The sequence below is a fragment of the Charadrius vociferus genome, unplaced genomic scaffold, assembly GCF_000708025.1.
Source record: "Charadrius vociferus isolate BGI_N301 unplaced genomic scaffold, ASM70802v2 scaffold751, whole genome shotgun sequence".
NCBI lineage: Eukaryota > Metazoa > Chordata > Aves > Charadriiformes > Charadriidae > Charadrius > Charadrius vociferus.
In genome coordinates, this window is record NW_009646956.1 from 291,682 (window position 1) to 315,435 (window position 23,754).

At 43.4% G+C, this 23,754-nt stretch overlaps 1 protein-coding gene across 1 annotated transcript in view; it reads right to left on the reverse strand.

The window, feature by feature from the left end:
• Positions 1–14,969: 14,969 nt before the first annotated feature.
• ARHGEF12 (Rho guanine nucleotide exchange factor (GEF) 12) overlaps positions 14,970–23,754 on the reverse strand; it is a 42,928-nt gene continuing 34,143 nt past the window's right edge. The window contains 8 exon segments of the mRNA XM_009895149.1: positions 14,970–15,335; positions 15,932–16,004; positions 16,813–17,126; positions 18,788–19,273; positions 21,689–21,916; positions 22,297–22,359; positions 22,486–22,607; positions 23,507–23,594. Coding sequence (XP_009893451.1) covers positions 15,325–15,335; positions 15,932–16,004; positions 16,813–17,126; positions 18,788–19,273; positions 21,689–21,916; positions 22,297–22,359; positions 22,486–22,607; positions 23,507–23,594 — 1,385 coding nt within the window. The 3' untranslated portion in view covers positions 14,970–15,324.

Below are 23,754 nucleotides of genomic sequence, written 5' to 3' on the forward strand. Positions count from 1 at the left end.
GCTGGAGAGGGAGGGAGATGGGATGGGATGCAGGAAGGCGGGATGCGGGGAGGGCCGGGGATGGAGGGAGGGCAGGAGGTCGGGGATGGAGAGGGGAAGGATGGCGGCACGGCAGGAGGCTGGGGACAGAGCGGGGAAGGAGCCAGGATGGGGGGAGCGCAGGGGACCACGCGGGGAGAGACGGGAGGGAGCAGTGGGTGGCTGGAACTATTGCTTCCAAAAGTGACCGGTTTTCCTAAGCCCAGACTGAGCACGCCTGGGAGAGATACTCAATTTTTGGAAAGGCTGTGCCGTTTCCCCACACATCCCAAATCCCTAACTGCTTTGGGACTCCCTGCTATTAGCCAGGGCCCTGACTCTCCACGTGTGTCCTCTCCTCCTGCACTGTCTGAGAAGGACACAGGGTGAGATACTTCTGCCCGCAGCTCCTAAAATCTTCATATTAAACGTCAATCTCCTTCTTGCGCCCTGAAGAGTAACGCATGCTGGGCAAGAGCCATCACCTCGTACTGGGAAACTGGCAGGAACGGGACAGGCAGGACCTGCCCTACAGTGCAAGGCTGAGAAACGCAGCACCAGTCAGTTCCCTAAGCCGTGTGTCCCAGTAGGCTATAATGCTCCAACCTCCTCTGCTACACTGCTGTTTTGTTTTCCTCTTTATTTGTTTGTTTGTTTTTAATAGCAAGAAAAGCAAAGCTTTTAAACCATCAATTAACTGGACTCTTGCATTAGGAGCAATGAACTATTATTTGACAGAAATTCATCTTCCCCTCCTGCTGAGAAGAAATAAGCTGGAGGAACAGAATCAGCTTCACAGGAAAAAGAAAAAGAAAACGCCTCTGCTTCAGAGACAAATTACTCATAAGATACATAGGTAACAGGCACAGGGTGCTTTGAGCTCATCCCTTTTACACATCATTTCCCTTAGGACAACAGCTACAAGTCAATTGCTTTGTGAATGATCCCTGTGCCTCTGCACCAGTGACCCTGCCCAACAGGCCATTCCGAGCATTTATTATTCTCAGAATAGAAGAGCATTTCCCTATGGCTGCGCTGCATTCGCTTTTAATTTACGGTTGTGGCCCTCAAGGTCCAGATTCACACCCATCTGGGCCACAGCTCAGTGCTGCAGGGAGCAGTGCTTCCTGCTCATGTCTGAGTAGGGGCAGTGGAGATTTGGGGGACAGGAACATGTGGGTCTGGCGGACAGAGCTGGGAGTGCTTCTGGACCAAGTGCTGCCTCTGCAAACTCCAGAAACGAGTGACAGACGGAGCCTACCTCTTCCTCAGCACTGACCATCCCTGGGCCAGGCAGAGCCTCCTCTGTGTGCCGCACACAGGCACCATCCCACCAGGCGCTGCGTCCTCCTCACCACTCCTCCCATCTCCTGCCTTTGGAGGGGTTCGCTTGTGCGACCACCCTGCATCTTTGGCATAGTTCAGAGACATCTCTGCATGGCCCTAAGTCCTCTGTGCAATTACTGGAGCCTCAGCCTTGTTGTTGTACTCAGAGAAGGTAACTTACGACCTGGAAAGCTAATACAAGGCCTTTGCCTCAAAATCTCCATGAGCCACCCTCTGGTACAGTATAAATCAGCACAGAATCACAAAAGTTAGGGCACCCTTGTCAGCCCACAGCGGGTGAGAGCTACCTCAGAGAAAGCAATCCAGAGGAGACAGCTATCCAGACAGTTGTCTGTGGTCTCCCGGGGCCTGGAAAGCAGGAGGCAGCTGTGCTCTCCAGATGGGCAGTGTGAAGCCGTCCTTCCACCTCACCTGAGACGGGCAAACCTCCAGCCCCAGGTAAGGCCAGGGAGCAGCACAGTGTGGCTGCACACCTGCCCTTACCACGTCACCAGGACCGGTCCCGTTCTATGAGTCTTGAAGACAGAGTGGAGGACAGCATGGCTGAGCTCAGTCCTGTCATCGTGTCCCTCCGCCCTTTTTTCCTCCTCCCCAGCTCCTGGAAAGCTCAGGCTCTTCTGCTGCAAGTCTCACCACTAAGTTTGAGCAAAGATAGCTGGATTCCAATTATTTCCAACTTCATTTGCTCTCTCCCGTTTCTGAGACAGTTGTGTTTTATTTAAAACCTTTTGGGACCTTTGTGCTTGAAATAATTCAGCAAGGGAACAAATAGGGTAGAAACTGTCTGCAAATAAATCCGGTTTGGTTTGGAAATAAAAAGGATTCAAACCATAAGAGAGAGGTTTCAAAACTGCCTTCCGATATATAGTGTACATGGGGAGAGCAGGGGGAGGGAAGCCATCCAACTAGAATTAAAATAGAGTTTGGTCATTTTATGAATGAGGTTATCTGACACAGTTGCCTGCAAAAGCAAGGGAGTTTGATGACCTAGAAAACCCTGTTTGTGGAAGGAGCTACTGTTCTTGTAAGACTATAAATCCAAAGACCACAGAGGGTATGGGATCCTGCTTACACTCAGGGGCACAGAAAGACCAAGAAGAGACACTGATAGTCCAGAAAGCCATAGAGGCAGCGTCTGTCCCAGGGGCTCAGAGGCAAAGGACCCTGTGGGGTGCTCAGGGCAGAGCACTGGTCCCCGCTACACCAGACAGCCCCAAAAGCTCCTTTCTCTGGGAGTCACTGCTAAGATGCTCCCTAAGGTCAGCAAGGCACAGGGGAGAAATCAACACAGGGTCTTAGAAAACAACTCTGTAAAACAGGAGCTCAACACAATAGTTGTACTATTGCAGGTCCTCAATAGCTCAATCCAGACCAAAACGAGCTTTCCCCAGTGGCAGCTTTACTAGCTGTGCCCACGTGGGGTGTAAGAAAGCCTGCAGTGAGGCACATGGCTCAGTCCACCCCTATTTTCCCAAACAACCGGCTGTTTGTTCCATGGAATAACCTAATGTCTACAGATCCAAACATCTGGGGGAAATAGCCACCGTCAGTGATCACACTGCTTACCTCATGGCATGTTATATACCTAAGCAATTAAATCATCTTTTCCCTCTCAGTTGCACTAAGAGGGGATCTGATCTCAAATTGACGTGAAGTTGAGTCATGAATCATTTAAAAAAGTGCTACATTTATCTTCATAGGTGGCTATATTTCAGCAGAAGAGTAAATAACTACCACTGTAAAAAAGAGTCAGTCAAACGCATGAAGTGCTGAGAGATTTCTGGGGATAAAAGACATTGCAAAAGGCAAGATTTCTCATTTGATTGAAATATAAAAAAATAAATCTATTATATATGTGCCAGATTTTTTTCTTCAGGTTCGTAACAACTTTCTATTGGTAATAGAAAACGTCCAAATTAGATAATTTTATAGATAAGAACAGCTTTGAAGGAACCGGTTAGCGGAATAAGTATCCTGTGGTAGTTACATAAAAAAGCCCATCTAATTATATATATATATTTAGATGGCTCAAAGAAGTTAGTAGGATGAGTTCGATAAATAAGGAACATTTTGTGGAACAGTTTGTTTGCTTTCTTTTTTATGCAAAAGAAAATGTGTGTGAATTTAAAATTGCTAAAGTCAGAAATGGCATCTGTGATCCTGATGCAAAATTTAGGGGGATAACTAGTAATCCCATGTGAAGAGGCTGGTCCACACCCCGGGTTGTGTAACTCCCTCCCTGATGCACGTGAAGGTCCCAAGCTCTCCGCTGGGTGAGGATGTGCCCTGCCAGATGGCTCAGGGCAGTAAAACGCAGCGGGTGCGTACGTGGTTGGAGGATCCAGGCTATGTGAAATAAGAAACGTGGAGGCCACCGCTGGCATTTCGTTGGTTCATCGTTCTGCAGCTGGCAATGCAATTCCTCAGGCACTGCGGCTCAGAGATGACTTGCCCTACAGGCCTGTTTCCCAGAGACGTGGGAGCCCTGCTCCCGTACTGGCGTTACTAACCTTTGAATGGCCACTGCCACCATCACAACGGATATTATTGCTTGAAATGCAGTGGTCTGCCCCCGTTCATCGAAATCCTGGCTAGCACCTTTAGGCTCCAACCAACAGCTGGGGTGCTTGGTCTCAGATCCTTTCTAGGCCATATCTTACCTGTTAACAGCCTCCAATGCTTACACTTCTGCTTACTCCTGATTTTGAAAGCAACTCATTCCATTAACTACCATTTAATCTCATAAATATATACATATACTTAGTGCCCGACGCTTTCAAAAGAGATTGATTATATACCCTCTCAGGTGAGGTGCTGTACACACAGTGAGACAATCCTGGAAGATCAGAGCATTTAAATACGGTTCAGAAAAGCGTGTGCCTTGCCATTTTAGAGATGGGAAACAACTAAGCAATGACACGATTTTGGGAAGGTCACAAGGCTTGTGTAGCACACCTCAGACCTAAACCCAGACCACCTTTAGTCACAGCCCTGTACTATCACAAGAAGATCCATCCTCTTCAGACAATAATAAATACTGGACCGATTATTTGCAAAGTGTTGATCTTCACTTGCGTCTTAGTTTTCCTTGCTTTTTGGTGTTCTTTTCCTCGTAATTACTGCCATCAAAGGATGTTTTCTCCTGTATGTATTCCATTCACACACTAGAGAAAAATAAAAGCAGTCATTTAAAAAGCAAGGCAAAAAAAAATCCAACAACAACAAAAAAAACCCTCTCTTTGAAATGTGGTAAAAGCAAAAGTTTAAGAGACTTTCAGGTGAGAAATAATTAAGAAAATGGAGTAATGAAGAATGAAACTGACTTCAGAGTTCTCATCAGCGGGTTGGCCCAAGGACTAAGGACACAGCCTGGAGAGGAAGAGTCGGCGGTTTAGCTGCTCTGGGCTCTGACATCGACTGACACACCTTCCAAACGCGGGAGGAGCACTGCACTTTCCCCGGCTTTGCAATGGATCCAGGGAACTCCAGCCCTGGAGTCTCTGCTCAGGCTGTAACTCACTCCGGGGAAAACTAGTCTGCCCTTAAATCCTCACAATTTATAAAGCCTCCGGTCTTCAGGGAAATAGCGTGTGGAAATGCAGGGCCACCTTTTATCTCTCCTGAAGGAGAAATACTGAAGGAACTGTAGATGTCCCAGACTCACTTGTCCCTCAGGGCTGGCCACTCCACATACCAAGCGGTCTTGGGCCAGGGAGTGCTTTTCTGAGCTGAGCCCTGCGCATCCTGTTCTGATTTTTCTCATTGACACAGCACTAATACTTGTCTGGAGAGTTAAGAAAGGACAGCAGAGAAGACAAAGGCTCAGGCCTAGGATGGTGTGCACCAGCACAGTCACCGGAACAGCAAGACTCAGACCAGCTAGGAATTCAACCGCCAAGTCTCACACACGTGTTCCAAGTGCAGAGTGGAGTCCCAGAGGGACAGCTGAAGCAAGGCAGCCATCCCAGAACACATCCCTGATGCAGACGTTGGTGCAGGAACACGTGCCATCGGAGGATCTGGTTTACTGAGAAGAAAAGGAAGCCAGGACTGGAGTCTTTCCCTGCTCCTTTGCTAATGCTGGCTAAGCTACTACGAGCTCTCCTACCTACGTGGCCGACGGGGGCCATCCACAGTCACTGCCATTCCGGGTGGGCTGCAGCTGCCACCTGCAACAACAGCAGCAGTGGGGAAGAAATACTTTTGGGTGTTTTGTTTGTTTGTTTCTAAGGTGGACTGATACTGTCCCACCTCACATAAGCAGTTTCTTTTTGCCAACTCCACACCAGATGCAGAGCCCATCTTATGGAGAGAGACAGATGAGCAATAGCTCAGCAGTGACAGGGGTTGTTTTATTATAGCGGAATAAAGAAATTGCAGAGGAAAAAGGATGAGTTCAATATAAGATACAATTGAGGCTATTTGACTTCTGCTGCATGCATCCACTAAAATGATGATGATGAATGTGTCAGAGGGGCTTTCAAAACATTGCGAACCCGTTTCTTCCAGGACAGAAGTTGCCCCCCCCCAAAAAAAAAAAAAGCTAAAAAAAGTCATTATTTGGAGGTGAAATACCAGGTAAAGGGCATGCACAGCAGAACACCAGGCAGGCAGTTCTATAATCAAGTTCTTGTGTTGAATAGTAAACAAACACCAGAACTGCTGGAGAAAAGGGAGGGCATCTCTTCTGCTCAGCACTGTCTAATTAGACTTCGGAGTTTGAAAAGGAGAGGGTAGAAGTAGGAGGAGTAGAAACCTCCAGCAGGATTTAAAAATGCAATGAAGACCCACAGAGAAGGGTTTAATTTCCTTCTCATCACAAAGGTCAAAGGGAAACAGATGGAGTTATATTACATACATCTTTATAAAACTAAAGAGAAAGTGTTCTTTCAAACTGGAGCTGACAAGGGGCCAACACAAAGCTTTCTCCTTTCCACGCCAATTCAGAACTGAGATGTTGTTTTAGCACCAGAAGTGGGATCTGAATTGAAGCTTCAAGAGACAGGAGGAAGGAAGATGTGCTCATTAATATCCTAGGATAACAATAACCTCAGATAATATGAATTATTGCAAAACCTCCAGAGAGCCGATAGAAATGTAGATTTACTCTCCCATCCATGGAGCTCCACTTCATACAGTTTATTCAGCAGCACTGAGTAAATATCAACAAGAAGGTTAAAATATTGATTGGGGAAAATACTTCATGCTGAATAAGCTGCAGACATCTGGAAACAAACAAACTGGTGCAAGAAAGCAGCAGAGATATTTTGGGCATTTTATTCTGCCAAAAGCGCAACTGATGATTTGCAGCTGTAAGCTCCCATCTGGTGAGGAAGAAGGGGAGAGAGATGCTCGCTGACTGAAGAAGCAAGAAGGAAGCCCTGTCAGTTTATCGGTGTGCGATATGGAGAAATGCAGGAGGGATCTGCACAGTCATCTCAAGCAAGGAACACCCTGCTCCTACAACGAGTTTTCAAGAAGTGGTCAAGTCAGTCAATGGGGCTGGAAACCAATTTGCAGCACGTCCGGCTCTGCAGAATGGCTCTGCAGTCTCTCGCACAGCAGCGGGCGTATTTTCCTACTCTGTAGCATCTTGTGCTTTCTGGGCAGCACTGCTCCGAGCTTTCCAGCGTGGAGCTGAAAGTTGTACCAAAAGTTTTGGCTGCCTAAGCCTCTCCTTCAGATGCAACCCTCACCCTCCTTTTTCAATCACAGGTGTCTAAGAAGTTTTGAAGGTTTGTTAAGCCAACCCCTTAACACAGACATACGCTAGATATCAATCCCGTACTGTAGCATCGCACTTATGTGCTTACTGCCTAAATGTTAGATCACGCTTAAAGCAAATGCATCCAAGCTTTCATTTTGTGTGAGCTGTGCCCTGCCTGGGTCCATTTCTCTGGTGATACATTTACCCTCCCAATAATAAGACCAACTGGCAAAGAATACATGCCAGGGACTGGACAACTTCCATTTTATGTCAACCTTCATAAATATTTTGGGAGAAGAAAAACAACAATAATCTCAAATTCCTTCATCAGTTGGTAAAAAGAAAGGGTAATTTATAGACAGTCTCCAGCAAACACCAAGGCCACCCTTGCCAAAACATGTCTCCTTGAACAAAGTAGAATAAATAGTCATCTTTCACCATTTGCCGGGGGGTGGTGGGTGGATAGAACTGCCATCCTAGTTGCTCCCAAAGACCCTGGAATCACCAGGGGTGCGAGCAATAGCAGCAAATACCTCTGGGTGAATACCCCTAGACCTGGGTAAAGCCTAGGAGAGACACCTCACGAAAAGGACTGGCAGGGGAATGGCACGGGAGGTACGTTACAAAGTTAGCACTGCTTGCATCTCGGGATCCCAAAAGACGCTGCAACTCCACTTAGATTCCAAACTCTCTGGCCCAGAAACTGCTTCTGTATAGTCGGCAGCACAGTGAAGTCCTCAGCCCCAGCTAGAACTGTCAGGCACTATCACATACGCTATGGTCACGGACAGGTATTACCGCACACGTCAACATTTCTGGGGACTATGCTGCATGACCACAATCCTTTAAATAACATAACCCAGAAATGACACAAACCCATCTGAAATAAGACTCTTTGAATCCTCTCTCGTGTCTTCCTTCCCTATCTATGGCAGGCAGCAAGGAGAGATTAATTCCATGATCGTGTATGGGAAAGAGCCCTAAAAGATGCAGTACGGTTCTCTCGCATCCCTAGCTGGGATTCAAGGGCACAGGCTGCAGGACAAGACAGAAGGCTCAGATTTTTCTGAGCTTTTTTTTTTTATTTTTGAATCATTTATTTACAGCAGCACAGTAAAGGGAATATATAAAATAACATTTAAATAGGCAAAACACGAACAGCATCATTAGGAAAGCATAATAGAGCTCAGATTACCAATTATAATAAAGTAATCTCTCAAGGAGCTTCGCATACATACTGCAGAAGGAGAAAAAAAAAAGGAAAAACAAAATGAGTCTCAACATATTCTGAAATATACCTGATTTAGTTTGTTTTCTGTTTTGGTGCTTGGTTTTTATTCACCTATTTTTATCAGCTTGTCTATCAGAAATGTGAGTGCATCACTTTCCAGGGAAGTCAAAAGCTAAAGACAGGAATATCACTAAATGATAGGGATTCGTGTAAAGCACCCTCTGCAGATAATACAACAAAACAGAGGCCTTGGCACAAAACTCTTAGCACAGATGTTCCCTATTAAAAAATTTGCAAGTTCCTTCAACAGCAAGTTTCAATTTCACTTCTCTTTCAAATATCTATTTGATCCTAGTGGAGGGAAAAATATCCAGCAAAAGCTTCTGTTACCTGACTGTCCCCACAGGTGCTCCATCCCACGGCTTGTAAAGGGAAGGGAAGGGCTGCCAAGCAAAAGGGTGAAGTTTCATCTTCTAGAAACTCTAACTCGGTAAAACAGAGCAGTCTAGAGAGGAAAAACAAGTGTCTTGTCTTGCTGCACACATCACACATACGCGCCATCTTTGTGAACACTCCAGAGAAGGCAGTCTCAAAAAAAACTTGCTGGAAGAAACCAAACTTCTTCAAAGGTATAAAGTTTAAAACCAAAAGACTTATATAAGGAAAAATATTCACTTTACAGAACACAAGGAAACTATCGTTTAAGCCCAATGGACTCTGGCTAACATTTGCTATAAAGCTGCAGCCTTTTAGTTGAATGGCAAACACTTGCAGTTATGCTTCAGGGGAAAAATTAGTCAGACTTAGCAAAAAAAATTAGCAAGACTGAAATGATAAAAATTTGCAAGTGTAATAGCATGTCGAAAGGCTACATACTGACAGCTCCTAACTGTCAAAACACATCCCATTTTAAAAATAAGAATAAGCTTGTAAGTTAATAAAATCAACTTATTTCATTTCATTGGGTAATGGTTCTGGCTGGATTTAAAACTACGATGCCAGAAACGTAAGCGCAGCCCCTACAGCAGGGAAAATGCTGGAGCACGGGAACACAAAACTGACTTGAAATAGAAAGCAAAACCCACTGCTCAGGTTTAATTGTCAAACATGATCAGGCGAGCCAAAGCATTAATGGTGACAGCTATGTTGGACTTTTAAAGTGTTCATTAAATTGCTGTTAGTGACACAGAGAGTGAAATATCAGCGAACAAAAAGCATTCCAAGTGAATGCAATAGTGGGTGTTGCACCCAAGTAGGAAATTCACTACAAAGGGCAAAATTCCGCTCCAAATCACATCTGGCAACAGTAGCAACAAACAGAATGGCCACAGGTGCACTACAAGCTGTGGAAAACTCAACCAAGGCATCACTTACCGTGGGGAACATCCTGAAGTATCATTCTCAGCTTAGATCAAGCGGCAGATTTGTTTGCTTTCTTGGAGTTCATGTTTCATACTAATTCCTCCTTACTGGTCAACACTAAAGGGATGACAGAGGGACATTCTTCCCTGTACAATAAAGATTACATTTGGCAAACACCAAACCAAACACCACCATCCTTTAAAAGGCAGCTCCCAAATAAGCACTGTTCTGCTGTAGTTTTATTTCGTGAGCTTTCTCTTGCTCTGGTTTAGCACAATACTCGTTATATTATATGCCACATGCAGACACCCTGTTAGATTATAGCCTTCGTATAAGACTGCTGTTGAGATCCACACAGAGAAGCAAAGAAGTACAAGTCCAGAATGTGATGGGCACAGAAGCATTGCTTACTTACTGATCTGGAACTTCAGTTCTTTCAGGAGGCACTTTGACTTTAGAAAAAGACTAGATAGTCACTAACTCACTCTGACCAGCAGAAATTTGGTCAAGGTGCTTAAGCATCTGCGAAAGTCTGAACATGGTGTCTTCAATGCCAGAATTTTTTAAGACTTGATTAAAATCTCTTGACATTCAGTAGGTTTGATGGGTTGCTTTTTTTTTTTCCTGTGCGTCTTTCTCTTTTTTAAAGGATCCTCTTGGGCACAGACCTTTGGAGAAGACACACAAAATGAGATACACTGCTAGAAGCGGCTCTTTAAGCAGAGACGGCCAAGTCCAGAAACATCCATTTCTTGCACTGTTTATTCACAAGGTTAGCGCGGGGATGAGATACGGATGGTTAGAGTGAACTCATCAACTGGAACCAAAGTTGCTCAAGTGGCCCAAGCATTTCCTCTGAAACTAGCAGAAAACAGCACAGCAGGAGGGGAAACAGTCGGCATTTGGAACTACAGGACCCTTTTACCTCAACCAGACAACGAAAGCAGCATTTTCACTGGCTTTGCCCATCAGCTGGGCGCCGGCAGTGCCCACAGGAGAGCTCGGCACGGGTGGACATCTCCACTGCCGCTGGCAGGAGGCTCTCGCTCTCTCCTCAAGGAAGAGCAACTGATCAATAAGAATTGTTTTAACTGGGAGAATTGGGAGTCCCACCTTTGCAATAGCGACAGATTCTGAAAGGTCATTTGTACCAAATGAAAGCTTCCTTTGCCGATCAAGACAGTTTGTCCTGCCAAACGCTCCAGGCAATTAAAGCAAAACAATCTCCAAAAAATCCAGCAGACAAAACTTATTTTCTTTAAGCTTATTTAATGATATTTGAAACGCTTAAATTTTCTATTTCCCAGATCCTGAAAACAGATTTTTTTTTTTTAAGTGACCAATATTTAATTCCAGAAACATACAACCTTATCAGCTAAGTCATAAAAGAGCTATTTTACAAACATACATCTGGATAATTAGAACAATAAAGTCTTTTTAGACATTCAAACATGATCAGTAAAAATACAGGATTATTAATAAAGATTTTTGTGTATTTTTTAAAGAATACTTCCAGATTTTATTTCTTCTCTTTAAAGTAAATCTCTGTTAAGAGTACATGATTGTATGTTGTACAAAGAAAATAAAAATATTCTAATATGAAGAGAGCTCCACAAGACTTAATTCAAAATAAAACAGCAGTGTTTTGGCTGCAGTATCCCTTTTGCAGTACATCTGCTTGTCAGTTGGCACCTTTGGGGGGGGAGGGGGGGAGGAGGAAGGAATTAAGGGATTTCTTTGGGGAACAGAGGGAGAAAACAATACTAGATACCATCAAGCACTGAGATTATAATCAAGGGTCACCTGCTGAAGCATCAGACCCCCGTTTTAATAACAGGGACAGTATCTGTAAATCAGAATATCTAAGATTTATGAAAACACTGGAAATAGGCATAGTGCTGTTCAAAAGCTGACCCAAACCATCTAGACTTCTTAGCTCTTGAGGTTTACATTCCTCATCCGTCTTTCTGATCCCACCTACAGGATGTTAAAGAACTCTCCCCTCCCTACAGACAGGGTACATTCAAGAAACCTGAGTGATCAAACACCAGCTTAGCATTTGCTCTTCTACCTTTTTAGAGAAGGAGGAAATTCCCCTTTCCAGAAAGTACCCATCTGACTTTTTTTGCTTGTCCATAAACTACATCCCATAACAGCAGAAGAGAAATCACTTCTCAGGAGGATATGGAAGAATGCTTGCTACACTACATCTTTGTTCCCAAGATAAGAAACCCTTGCTCATCTTGTATTTGGGGGGGGGGGGAAACCCAACAAAACAAAACCCCAACAAAACACTGGGGAGGAGGGGCTGGGGCAAACAAACTAGAGAACATTGTCCTGCTCTGCTATCCAGTTTGAATAAGGGAATGTACAATCAATCAGTCACCAACCAGGGGGAAATTAAAACGCTTCCTTACACTGGAAACTGGAATTTAAAAAAGGGTAATCTTATGGCTTAAAGAGGGGAAAAAAGTGAGAATCCTGAATAATGCTTTTGAGTTCCAGCTCGTTCCATGCAGAAAGATGTGGCCTGAGGTCTACCATACAGTAGATGTGCTAGAGAGGAAAAAGGAGTCCCCCATTATTTCAGGTTACTGCTCTCAGAAGATAATGGATCCCTGACCCCACCATTATTTTTCTAGAGGAGTAATGCCCTATTTGTGAGGATCATCAATGTAGCCTAAAAAGGCCAGCTGAAACAAAAACCGAACAGGACAGAGCACAGTGTGTCATTCATATTGCCCATAAAACTGGGTTCAAATGTACTGGTCTTCTCTAACACCCCTTAAAGCTCTCTGCAGTCTCCTGCTCTGCAGACTGTTCATTTCATCCAGCACAAAGGCTTCTCTGCCATAATCACTAGCCTGGCACAAAGCGTGGATCTTTGCCCTTACACATCTTGAGATGTAACGGGGACAGAACTGCACCTGACCTCCCAGTGGATTATGTCCAAAGTAGCATTAGGGCACGGTGGGGAAAATTCCACTCCAGCAGCTCCAGAGGCAGAAATGTAAGGATAACATGGCAACATACTCTGCACTCCCAGCTTTTTCACTGGTGCTACATCTATTAGAGAAGATGCTACAAAATGCTTACGCAAAGGTGAAAAAGTCAGAGGCAGCAGGGGCAGATTGCTCCCCCATGGCCCCTCCGAACAGCTACATGCTTCTCTTGCAGTATGCTGCTCACCATGAACCTTGAAATTCACGCAGCTTGGAGAAAACCAGAGAACTGAGGATTTTGTCTTCAGTCACAAGACAACAGTATTAAGCAACCACGCCTCCACAGGTCCCGTTTTTCCTGGTCTTCCAGCATACTCTTGAGAAGCCCGAGTAAGCTCTCTCTAATAGAGTTCAGTGGTAATTTTCAATCAACCACGGAAGCCTGCCGGAAACCCTTTAGACAGCTAAGGTCATAATCACTGCTCCTGTTTCTGGAGCGTGTTGACCCAGGCAAGCAACATGCCAACTGATGAAGGGGAGTTAGGGGGGAGAACAAGGGTCCTTTTATTTAAGGGAAGGACCTTAAACACCAAGTCCAGCTATAGCCCAGTTCTCTTTCTGGCAGGATCAGGTGAAAGATGCCACATCAGCATGAGGCAACGTTCTAGTTTGGGGGCTTATCAGAGGAAGTCTAGATGCTATAACCAAAGGAACCGTATGGCTGAAGGTGAGGAGGGAAGATCCCACCCGTGTAAGAATGGAAGTGCTCGGCTAATACTGACAGTATACTCAATACAGGTGCAACAGCACAGGCCTTAGTGGGTCCCAAAAGGAAGCTCCTGCCAGCCTGGAAGAGAACACTTTGGCTTGTGTTGGCAGTGTAATGCTCCGCTGGTGAAAAATGATACTTTGTGCAATTGGCTCTTAAGAGCAACTCCTCCCTACTCTATAAGGGCTCACGGCTCCAACTCTCACATCAGGCCCAAAATCATGTCTGCTCAACTTCTGTCAATCTTTACAGAAGTTACCCCTTGCATATTTCTAACAGGAAGAACTGGTTTTTTCCTACGTGAGTAGACAAAGGACAGATCTGATTTCTTACCAGTAGCTAAAGAGAAAATGTTTGTTTTAAAGGAGCAGCGAGTACGATCTTTATGCTGACCAAAGACAGACTCTCAGCACTTCATGATGCACACAGTGATGCAAACAACGCTATACCAGTTCTGACGTGTTAATGGGATTTACAGCTTTGGCATGCAGTTCAGTCTGGGTTCATTAAATAGTTTAAAACTTGGGAAGAGGGTGCAAAAAAGACTGCCTTACACAGTTTCCACTAGCAGTTGTATTCACAGTGTCTGTGATACCGGGGACAGCTTGAACCACCCTATGCCAAGGAGGAAGGGCCTGTCCTAGGACCAGCTTCACAGCAGAGGCACAGCCAGCTTAGGCTGTCCAGTGTTAGCTCTGCTGGCAGCCTGATAGTTACCATCTTGTTCCCAGACTGGAAGGAATTCCAACAGCAAAACTCATTAGAACAGGACTAAAAAAGTACTAGAGAGCTGTTTCAGCCTTCTTTGTTTTGCACATCTCTGTTGCAGTGAGAACACATTGGCACAAATCAGTTTAAAAAAAAAAAAACAACCCAACCACAACCCAACCCTACCCCCCAAAAAAACCCCCAAACCCACCCCAAGCCCTCAGCAAGACATACTTTCAGGTACTAAAACTTACTGGCCCTATAATCAGCAGTACCTGTGGCTAACTCAAATGGCAGCCCTTATTCATTCAGTAGTGAATCAGGGGCACATCTGCCCCACATCTTTGAAACACTTCTGGGTTTGCATTTTTTCTTTTTGATCCAGAGAAGAGTTATAAAAGTGCTGCAGGTCCAAGTATTTTTATCATTTTACAAAGGAGACAATGATCAAAGCCAACAAAGTCAAGAAAAAATTAAACCTATCTTTCTCCTCTCCCAGTCTAAGCTTGCATGTCAACAAAGGAGACCCCATAATGGGAGAGGGGAAAAAGAAAATTTGCCCATCTCAAGTGCCTGGCTATTTAGCGCATGGAAAATTTTTGTTACTCATGTGGTGACACGAGTGGTTCCCATGCAACTGTTGAATAAAGATAGTTCCAGCCACAACTCATCCTAACACCTTCATAAGTAGCTCTTCGCATGGCAGTTTGATTGCCAGCAGGGAGTGCAGAGTCCAGTCCAGTGAAGTAACAATACACTTGCACATAGGCACACCCTCTCCCCTCAGACCTGACCTTTGGTTCAGGAGCAGTGGCAGGAAGGGTGTACTGTATGCAGAGGGCTAGAACTGTCACTACCCAATTAAAATAGAACAAAAAAGGCAGATTAAAAAATTAAAATGTGCTTTTGATACACGGAATGAAGTCAAATAAATACATTGATTTTTTTGTTTTTAAACGTCTAAATACATTTTTATATCCTACACCCAAAGCTCTGTACATTTGGTTTGGTTTTTCTGTTCTGAAAAATGAATTTCTGGTAGCAAGGAGAGGAGCAGAATAGAGTTGACTCCCTCACTGACAAGATAGTGCAGATGCCCCACAGGAAAAGCACCCCATGCCCACTTTGCTAGAGTATGGTTCATGTTTGGATGGTCCAAACCCTCTTGTCTCAGAGTCCACAAGGAAGACAGCGGGTGCTGTGTCCTGATACTCTTCATCCAATCTTCAGCCACTCCTGACTAGCTTTTATCTGAAGGAGGAAAAAAAAAAGTTGGTGAGAAAGAGAGAGGGTGCAGTGCGAGATGAACACCTAACATTTCTGAACACTAGCAGAGAAAGCGTGTTATGTGAGAGACAGCACACCCATTTAACCTTAAGACCTTTGTTAGTAATTCCAGCAATTACATCTCTAGGATGCCCAAGGCCAATTTAAAGGACCAATGGCAACCACTTTACACAGCATCGGAGACACCCCAGAGAAAGAAAAGAAGACTGTAATGATTTTACACGTTCAAAAATCTGCCTTTGGGACTTTACATCAATCCAGCTGCCTTTGAAAGAGAAGTTGTAAATCCTGAGATGTAGCTCTTTGGCAGGTAAGGGTGAGACAGGTTGCAAACAACCTTTTCAGAGGAAGGAACAAGCTCCTCTGCACATGTGAATCTCAATGGATTCAACTGACCTTTCCCGGAGTCAGCATGGTCTCAGCCCTGTGAGAGCTGCTCAAGTAGGTGAAACCTTACTTTGTGTGTGTGAGAAACATTAATAATTGACTTTGTGCTCTTTGTTTAATGTCTGAAGCTAACACGGTATACACTACCAATTATAGACAGTCTAGTTGTGTACCTGAGTGCTCTCCCGTGGAGGCTGATCCAGCCAGCCCTTGGCGTCGGAGATTGGTGTAGTCTTCCTCAACCTCCTAAAAAACAAAACCAACCCCAAAACTCAAGTGACTTTCTCTATTTACCACGTGAACAAAGAGGGCTTCAAATGGGAAAAGAGAAGTTTCACTACAGGTGAGTGGACTGGAATTGCCCGTGTTGCACAGTGACTTACAATGGATCTCAACTCCTTTATCAGCATCTTTGTCAAGCCCTCCATTTGCATGCAATATTCCACTTTCTTTTCAGATTTCATTTCAGTTAAAGGCTGGCTACTGATTTAACATATTGGTATGTCTCATACAGCAAGATGCTATAAACCTTCTACAGCAATGGATATTATTCTCTATATAGAGTAGAGAATCCCCATCACATACAAAAAATCATTTTGAATACAATAAGGCTGAAAACCTTGTTATTGGTCTACTGCAACTTAGCAACTTCATTTGACATTAGCACCAGTATGCAACAGATTTGGTAAGTCTTTTTATGTCAGAAATTCATATTCCTTAGGCCAGTGGCCCCTTCAAAGCTCCACCGTTGTAGACTTGCGTCAGTTTTGTCCTATCCCTCAGGAATCTCTTCCAAACTCCAATCAAAGCAATATACATACCCACTAGGTCTAGTGGAACTACCTGCCTCTTGTAATCCACAACTTAATGCAACCAAAATAGCACGCTTCAAACCAAAATAGTTTCTGCTTCAAAAGCTTCCAGCGACAAGAGCCAAAGACAAAAAAAGGCACTGTTGCCTTTCTTCCAGCTAAAAATGATCTTCAAGCTCTTTTCTAAAACAAAACCTAAGGAATATGAAAACCCTGATAGTGCAAATAGAAACATACTATACCTTTAACTTTTCAAGGTCATCCTCTATCTTTTGAATATACTGCATCATCTGCACACGTGACTCTATAGAGAAGTGAGCGCTTGCTACAAATGAGCAGGACTCTTCCACTCCACCCCAGCGTGAGGCCATCATCTCCTCAGCAAACGGGGAGCTTCCTCCATCCGACTGAGTGTCCCGTGGGGAAAGTGGCTGCTGCTGTGCAGAGTCCAAAGAGGTGCGTCCACCTGCAGTGCACTGGAGAACTAGAGACGATACCTCCTCATCTGTGGAGCTCTCCTGCACTGTTCCATATCCATCAAGGATCAAATAATTTCCTGTTAAGAGAACAGCTTTTTACTAACACCTATAGCTCAATAATCACCAAGAACCACTGAACTGTAGATAGTTTAAGCAGACTTTAAGAAAGATAAGTAGCGAGAGGCTCATCTCCCAAGACATTTTAAAATGGGTAAGAAAAAGCTATGGATACTACACAGAATAGTGATTGTATCAGCCTAGACTAGTTTGGTTCTGAATTGGGCTTCAGAGATCATGACTGGTTTTGGGACTGCAGTTTGAGAATTACATGATTAGATGGGCTAATCACCTACCTTCTTGTTTTTCCAAAATCTGTTTCTATTATAATGTCTGAAAATCCTGCACTTACACTAACGGTACCTGACAAATCAGACTGCTAGATTTCTAACCTCCACTAACTAGCTACAGTACTGAGGATGCTTTTAGATGGGGTAGCTTTAAAATTTAGCTTGCTGATCATATGTTAAAAGATAAAGCAATTACAGATAGAAATGATTTCACCGCCTGCACCTAGCAATAGGATTATATTAAATAATTTCTCTACAGTAATACAGCAAAGCTAGCATGTGGAGTCAGAATTGACTAAAACCAGGTCAACCTAATTTTAACGTCCCTGCACAGTTAGGAAAGTAGACAGTGTAAGAGGTGACAAATAAATTAGATGCTGCAAGTTGTTGGCACAGTTTTAATAATTTAAAATGTCTCAGTAATTCAAGGAAAGAAAAATGATTTTCAATATGTAGTTGGAAGGCAGCATTCAGACAATCACAAAATGGCTTATTCACGCTGATAGAATCCAATTTTTAAACAAAAGTGTATTTATGAATAGGAGATTTCAAGACTAATACTCATATAGAACTACCTACTAGTAGCTATTTCTACAACAACATGCATGAGATAAACCTCAACTTGAGTGCTAAATTTAATGCAGTGTCACCATGTTGGCTGATCAAAATCATGGACTTTCTGAACACAAAGCGCATGAAGTCCCTTGAAAGTGCTCACAGCTGCTGTCTTAGAGCCAGTTTTCTGCTCTACAACCTTCTTGAAGACTGGAATAGATGTATTTTGAGACGCTGCCCAGGTAACTGCCAAATACAGCATATGTAGTAATAGCAATAGAAATAAAAAAAATAATAAGCTTTTAAGAGCTTCAGACTGGGATAAAGAGACAATTAACAATGTAAAGCTAAACTGTAAGTTTCTTTTCTGAAGCGTGATCAGGAGAAGCCAACATAGTATCGACAAAATAGCATGAGTCATGGGGGCTCGGTGTGTACAGGCGAAGAAAGTGCTTTGCCTTCAGGGAAAACGTTTTTCCTACAGGTCCCAACAGTCAGTTGAGAGATAAAGTGGTCCAGTGCCAACCGCAATCAAGAGCTTGCATTGTGCCCGTGCTTCTGTAATTACAGTCTGTCACACTGTATTAACCCCACAGTATTTCATCTTCTCCTTTCATAAAATAGAGAATTCATTAGGTACATATTTGCACAGCCCTTTTCAGGGCTACAATGACTGTCAAGGTCAGAGAGTTAACTTTAAATGTCCTATACCCTATAAGCAAGAGAGGAAAACATACTGTGATTTTCTTTAGTATCTTCTATTTAAAACTGAGCTCAAGTCTCTAATACTGAATCTGGACAGACTATCATCCAATGAATGAATGAACTATGCTCACCTGAGATCCGTATTTGCACATCCTCTTCCTCCTTCCTTTCCATTAGTTCACTTTCAGATGGATTTTCATCACTGTGAGCTTCTCGAGCATCAAAAAAATGCTCCCCACTTTCATCAGCACTCACCCCTTCCAGCTCTGTGGTTGAGATCTCCAGATTCATACTCATGCGGTCTATTGCTAAGTTACTACTTGATCTGGGGTCTCTCACAATCAGCTGCATGGCATCCCCTGAAGCTGGCGATTCAGCTGAAGTCCGGAGGCCATAACTAGCTGTGGACTCATTAGTTCCGGTTCTTGGAAGCGTTCTGTCTGTTCCAGGCTGGTGAAATTTGTTATTGTCAGAGTGCTGTAGTCCAGGCTCACTTCCACTCTCTGTTTGGGCTTCTTGAGAAACCGTCCTGAACCTGGGAAAGCGCTGCCGGCCTTCAAGGGTCCCCTTCTCAGAAAAGCCAAGCTGCTGCACCAACAACTGTTTCAGCAAGCCCACTGCAAGTAGAGATAACGTTCACAAGGCTTCACAGACCATAACCTCCCTAACAGTGATTAAACTAGACATAAAGGCCACCCTTTCAAAAAGGTATATCTCATAGCAGCCAGCCCTCTCATTGCTCTCGGTTGTAAAAACAGGGATAAATATAAATATATAAAGTCTGAAGCCTTACTCCACATTTTACCTTACAAGCGAGAGCAAACATGTCAGTACAAGTTCCACCTTGCTGGAAAATCAGAGAAATCATCTAATGAAATTACCAAACAAATGAGTTAGAGTGCAGGTGCGTGCCCAGGTTTTACCCATGCCCTCAAATGAACTAAAAACTGTGGCCATAATAGGGGATTCCCACCCGAGAAACAAGCATATTGAGAATATTCCACTCAACTTTGAAATGACAGATCAAAAAATTTGAAAACACGTTTTCCCTAAAATTTCATGCAAATTTATGCTTGTTTGAACTTCAACCCACATTCCTTTAGCTCTCAAATTATCCCAACCAAACACTTCATAATTAGGACACATTGTTCAAAACAAAAATATGATACTGTCAATTCTCACCATATAATGCTCATGTAACACCCAAGATAAGATATGATTTCATACAACAGAACAGTCACTCGTCTAAGTGGAAGGCTCTTGTCAAAATGTGAGTGACCCGCTGCTGCTGTTAGAGGGCTGCTCTTTTAAGTCTGAATAGTCATGAGATGCTAGGTCACTAATACTATCTTTACACACCCCACAGACTAAGATTATCTTATCACTGCTCTCCAAAAACAAGTACCAAGAACATTTGTACAGCATTCAGAATTAGAAAAGCACTTTGAATCCTGTAAGAAGCAGAAGCATAAATGGATCAAAAGATCCATGATAAACTATTAGATTGCAGAAAACTGTCATTACTTGTAGAGAGAGATGGAAGAGGGAATTCTGGCCAAGGATATAAATGCTCTGCATTTTGGTAAAAGCAAATGACCCATAGAGAAGCAATAGGGGCTATTCCCACCAAGTGCAACTGAGGGACTTCACGCCCATTTCAGAGTTGCCAGGAAGATATATATGGATTACGGAATTAATTCAAATTTTAGCAAGTTATATTTATGAATTGCACTGCTAGATCCGATCAAGTAGGCTGCACAGTCCTGCATTCTTCCTTTGAAAGGACATGTACTGGAGAACAGAAGTGATTAAAAATCTACAAACAATTCTACAGAATAATCTGTCCATCAAGAAAATTTCTATTCAACACACACAAGCGTTGATCTAATTGTATACAACCACCTCCAAAGTCCTCAGCAGATCTGCACCTAGACTTTGTGAAGGGCACATATATCCAATCTCATTTGCCGGATTTTACAAAAAAAAAAAATATGCAAAATCATACTCTGCAACTAATGCAACCTCTACTGTGGCCAGTAGGTCAAGGGAGGTCATCCTCCCCCTCTACTCTGCCCTGGTGAGGCCACATCTGGAGTACTGTGTCCAGTTTTGGGCTCCCCAGTTCAAGAAAGACAGGGATCTGCTGGAGAGGGTCCAGCAAAGGGCTACAAAGATGATTAGGGGATTAGAACATCTCTCACATGAGGGAAGGCTGACAGACTTGGGTCTCTTTAGTCTAGAGAAAAGAAGATTGAGGGGGGATCTTATTAATGCTTACAAATACCTAAAGGGAGGATGCCAGGGGGATGGGAACAGTCTTTTTGCAGTGATGCGCAGTGATAGGACAAGAGGTAACGGGCACAAGCCTGAACATAGGAAGTTCCATCGTAACATGAAGAGGAACTTCTTTCCGGGGAGGGCGGCAGAGCAGTGGCACAGGCTGCCCAGAGAGGTTGAGGAGTCTCCCACTCTGGAGACATTCAAAACCCGCCTGGACGCCGTCCTGTGCAACCTGTTGTAGGTGCCCCTGCTCTGGCGGGGGGGTTGGACTAGATGATCTCTAGAGGTCCCTTCCAACCCTGACCATTCTGTGATTTTGCGATTCTCCTATTCTGCTCCAGTGCTGTGAAAATATGTCCACAGGCAAACTGCATTGTCTTTTAAAAAACTGCTGACTAGCAATGGCACTGTACAGTACTGCACCAAGTTCTGCGATATAATTTCATCATCAAAGCACTTCATGGATAGGAAGTAACAATTCATTACCACCATCATTTTATACACGGGAAAACCACAGAAAAACAATGGGATGCCTAAAGCCAAAGAAAGGGCCAGTATATGAGTTCATAACTTAGAATTCCTTGCTGTCAGATCCATTTTGTTTTGCTATTCTGTGATCTACAGCACAGAGAGAATTGATATTTAATAGAAATGGGCTTTAGATTTTATTTTAGCCCATTGATTTAGATGATTGACCTAACAATTTCCATCTCTAAATCACATCCCATCAGACATTGCCCACAGATACTTACAGTTCCTTAATGCATCCAGTGCCCACTGTCCTTCTGACACTGAAGGTAAACTGGTGGTTGTGTGTTCATAGCATGCAGAAGAATCTTTAAGTGTCAGATCTGCCTGCTGCACTTTATCGAACTGTCTTTCTGACACAAGAAGACTTTCCACCTTGGACTTTTCAGACATGATGGGCGAAGAAGACTGAGCATTCAGTATTAAGGGAGACTCAAGGCCCAAATCTTTATCTAGTAAACAGAAAACAAACATTCAGGTTAAACGATTATGTCAAATATGATGATAAACTGCAGAAAATCCTGCTTCACACAGGAATCTCTGAAAACACTAAGAAATACAGTTCTTGAACATGAGCTTGTTAAAAGGTCAATTCTTTCCAGGGGAAAAAAGAATCTTTCCCAGCAATTTATAAAACAGATGGAAAAAGTAAGAGGTATGTTTCCAAGAGGTTCAGTATCACTTCTCTACATGGACTTGTAAATAAATCATTCCTGTCCAGAAAGATGTCAAAGCTACCAAAAGATCCCCAAGCCACAAGGAATATTGCTTGGCACATTTGCACTCTGTGTAGCAAATCTACTGATACCATTTACCCGGAGCACTGTTTTACCTGGACTTTGTAGACTACGGGCAGGAATGTCATGCTGCTCTTTGAGCTTCTGCTGCTCCTCTTCTTCACAAATAGGGAGGAAAGAATGAACACATTCTTTTAGTCACATACATCTGAATCACTGCATGAGAATCCATGCTTTGGCTGGCAATATTTGAGCAGAAGAAGGGCTACCGGAAAAAGAAAAACCAGCCCTTCTTCCGCCAGCTACTTTTACTTACTCGCCAGGTCCTGACTGTGGTAATGGAATCACTCTTCTGGTATTCCCCATTTTTACAGTCCCTGCCATCTGAGCTATAAGGTCCTGCCATCTGCAGTAGAAACCATCAAATAAAACCATGCAAGACGTGAAGCATAATGAATAATTCTCTGTTTAACACCTCTTAAATCCAGCTAATATTATTTCTGTTAATAAGAAAAGCAGTAATATCTTTTTTCTTTTTTTTTTTTAATTCTGTTACATTCAATTTCTCAGTAATACCTTGCAGCCACAAATGAAGCACCACAGCATAACGCTCACCTCATGAGAATACTCTTCAGCAGAAGGAAATGAATGCCACGACCTTAACAGGAGTTGTCAGGTGAGGCAGTTGTTTTATATATAAATATATACAAAAGCATTAAGTAACGTTTCAGGTATTACTGAAGAGTTTCATATATGACACACACTGGAACAGTTGCTATGTAACATACAAGTAAGTCTCCTTTTGGCATTTCTGCCAAAGAGGAGAAAAAGCATTCAGCTAGGGAATCAAATTTATGCATTGGGGTGCTTCTGATGCAAGTATCAAAGTCTGCAAAGCTAACTGGTTCTGCATGAGATGCGGAATTATTTCAGCTACTTATCTGGCAGTCAGTCACATAAGACCAGAATTACAAGGGTAAATAGAAGCATTTTTGAGGTCAGAAAAGAGTCTGGAGTGAGCCAGACAGCAAGCAACAACAGAAGCGGGGGGGTGGGGGTGGGGTTAATTCGTGTGTGCATATATACTAATGTGCACATACACCTTCCCCGTGATTTTTATAAGTTGGGAGAGACTACCCTTGGATACTTCCCATACAGGCAAACGTACCTATGTTTTCAGCTAAGCTTAGAGAAGAAACTCAGGTAATTCATGGAGACCTGCACAGTTACTACAGGCACGCGGATATAAAAGATCTCTCAAGTACAACAAATCAAGCAGCAGATGGAGCTGAACCAATTACTTACACATTCTTTTCTGAAACAGTCTGTGCCACCAGTTCATAAATATGAGCGCCATTTTCTGACATGGAGATGACGAAGAAAGCTTTGTTATCTGTAGCAACACAGGGAGGGAAGAATTTAACTAGATGCCTTGTACCACATAGCTTTCTGAAAATTTGTAAAATTTGGCATAACCCCAACCAGATGCAATGAAAGAAGAGTTCATGAGATAACCCTCCAACACTATAATATACAAACATTGATCTTTCCCT